This window comes from Empidonax traillii, unplaced genomic scaffold (genome assembly GCF_003031625.1).
Source record: "Empidonax traillii isolate 1590-97213 ecotype Southwest subspecies unplaced genomic scaffold, ASM303162v1 scaffold1037:size355049, whole genome shotgun sequence".
Taxonomy (NCBI): domain Eukaryota; kingdom Metazoa; phylum Chordata; class Aves; order Passeriformes; family Tyrannidae; genus Empidonax; species Empidonax traillii.
In genome coordinates this window covers 147,699-150,054 of record NW_020956230.1, presented here as the reverse complement: position 1 = coordinate 150,054, position 2,356 = coordinate 147,699, and the positions used below count along the sequence as shown (strand labels likewise).

At 64.7% G+C, this 2,356-nt stretch overlaps 1 protein-coding gene across 2 annotated transcripts in view; it reads right to left on the bottom strand.

Moving 5' to 3' along the window:
• Positions 1–2,356, bottom strand: part of SOX9 (SRY-box 9) — a 4,414-nt gene extending 2,058 nt beyond the window's left edge. The window contains exons 1-3 of one of the 2 annotated variants that reach the window (XM_027904306.1): positions 1,892–2,356; positions 704–957; positions 16–212 (exon numbers count right to left, since the gene is read on the bottom strand). In XM_027904306.1, coding sequence (XP_027760107.1) covers positions 16–212; positions 704–957; positions 1,892–2,322 — 882 coding nt within the window. In that variant the 5' untranslated portion in view covers positions 2,323–2,356. The remainder of the gene's footprint in view (positions 1–15; positions 213–703; positions 958–1,891) is intronic. The other variant, XM_027904307.1, reaches the window with a different exon arrangement.

The window sequence follows — 2,356 nt, the reverse complement described above, 5'->3', positions numbered from 1 at the left end:
CAGGTACTGGTCGAACTCGTTGACGTCGAAGGTCTCGATGTTGGAGATGACGTCGCTGCTCAGCTCCCCGATGTCCACGTCTCGGAAGTCGATGTGGGGGGGCTGCCGGCCGCCTTCGGGCAGGGGGCGGCCCTCCCGCTTCAGGTCCTGCTTGCCCGGCTGCGCGTCCGTCTTGGGGGTGGTGGGGGGCGTGGGGGGGCCCTGCGATTGCCCTGTGGGAGGAAGGAAGGGGGACAGGGGTGAGGGGGGTGTCGCTGTGGTAAGGCAGTCGATGGTTAACCCACCTACGGGGGGCAGGGGAACAGGGGCTGCCGCTGTGTGGGGGGCACAGACCTGAGCCCTGTCAGCACCAAGCTCCTGTGCTGGGTGAAATAACTGAGCCCTCAGACACGAGCTGTGACAGGGGGCAAAGTTTTTAGGGTGCTTTCTGTTTATTTATTTATTTATTTATTTAAGAGTGTAACTTTCCCACATGCAGTGGGGGGGTGGAAGTGGCTGCAGTGGCCCGTGCCACGGGCAAAGCTCGTGGGCAGCTCTGCCCCCTCTCCTGATGCAGCTGCCCCACCTTCTCACTGCATTTTTGGGTCTCCTTTTCCCTCCCTTACCCAATCCCAGCTGGTTCGGGCTGCAACTTTCCTTAGGTAGCTGTAGCTGTGCCGTCTCCCCCCCCCCCAAAACGCCTCGTGGGTGCGTGGGTACCTACCCGAGTGCTCCCCGGGGGAGTGCACCTCGCTGATGCTGGAGGATGACTGCGGCGAGTCGGCCTGCAGCGCCTTGAAGATGGCGTTGGGGGAGATGTGGGTCTGCTCCGAGCCCTCCTCCTGCTCCGACTGCCCGTTCTTCACTGACTTTCTCCGCCGCGGCTGGTACTTGTAGTCGGGATGGTCCTTCTTGTGCTGCACCCGCAGCCGCTCGGCCTCCTCCACGAAGGGACGCTTCTCGCTCTCGTTCAGCAGCCTGGGGGGGCACAGGAGGGGTGCAAGGGGTCAGTTGCGGCTCAAGGGGGGGCATCAGCGCGTTAAAACCAGCTCATGTCTCTCCCCCGGATCCCCCGGCTGGCGATGCAAAGCCCCCCACGGTGCTGAGCCCCCTGTCTGGGGCACTCGCTGGTTGTCACCCCTCAGGTCGCTTCAGTGGAAGGACGAGAGGTGCAGGAGCTGCACCGGGGTCCAGCCCTCGCCCTCCCCATCCCGTGGGCACATGTCCCCGTCCCCGGGCGCTTTGGGGACAACCCCATCGCTGCCTGCCAGGGCCAGGTTTGCTCACCCATTTCTCCTCCTGCCACAAATTTAGGATTCCCCCCTCCCCGCCGCCCCCTTGTGCAGTCAGAGTGCGTGTCGGCCAGGTGACTCACTTGCCTTCTGTTTTTCTCCCCTCCCTGCCTTATTTTGGCAATCGGAGGGCACCCGGCCATGCGCCACTCGCCGCCGCCACCCACCCGCCCGCCACCGGGGCTTGGCACCGCCGCCCCCTCCCCGCATCGCCCCCCTCCCGCACCCCCTCCCCTCCCGGGCCGAGCTGATGCAATCCCCAAAACCCATCATTTTCTCCGGACACGGGAGCACAAACAAACAGCGGCCGGGGCAGCCCCTGCTCGCACGGCCCGGGGGGCTCCGCCAGCCCCCGCACGGTCCCCCCCAGCCCGAGCATCGCTCGGGGAAAAGAAACCACTTCCAGGACCAGAAGGCGGCCACGCGGAACCGCTTTCCCTGCTTTCCCCCTACTATTCCGGCTTCTCCCGCGCCAAGCAAGTTCGCCAGCACATGCAAAAGTTTTCAGCGACTCTTCCAGGCCGGGAACATCCTCTCCCTCCCGTGACCGCTGGTCCAGGCTGGAGCGGGCTCTGCATCCGCAGCCCCCGCAGCATCCCGCGTCCCGGCCCCGCGCTCACCTCCAGAGCTTGCCCAGGGTCTTGCTGAGCTCGGCGTTGTGCAGATGCGGGTACTGGTCCGCCAGCTTCCTGCGGGCCGCCTGCGCCCACACCATGAAGGCGTTCATGGGTCTCTTCACGTGCGGCTTGTTCTTGCTGGAGCCGTTCACCCGCACCGGCATCGGCACCAGCGTCCAGTCGTAGCCCTTCAGCACCTGGCTCACCGCCTCCCGGATGCACACCGGGAACTTGTCCTCGTCGTTCTCCTTCTTCAGGTCCGGGTCCCCTTTGGGGAAGGTGTTTTCTTGGGGTCTGGTGTTCTCCGTGTCCGACCCGGATCCAGAGGGACAGGGGGACCCGGCGGAGTCATCCGACATGGTGGGGCTGGGGGCGTCGGAGATACATTTGTCCTGCTCTTCTGTCATTTTCATGAAAGGGTCGAGGAGATTCATGCGAGAAAGCGGCCGAGGGGGGGATCAAGGGACG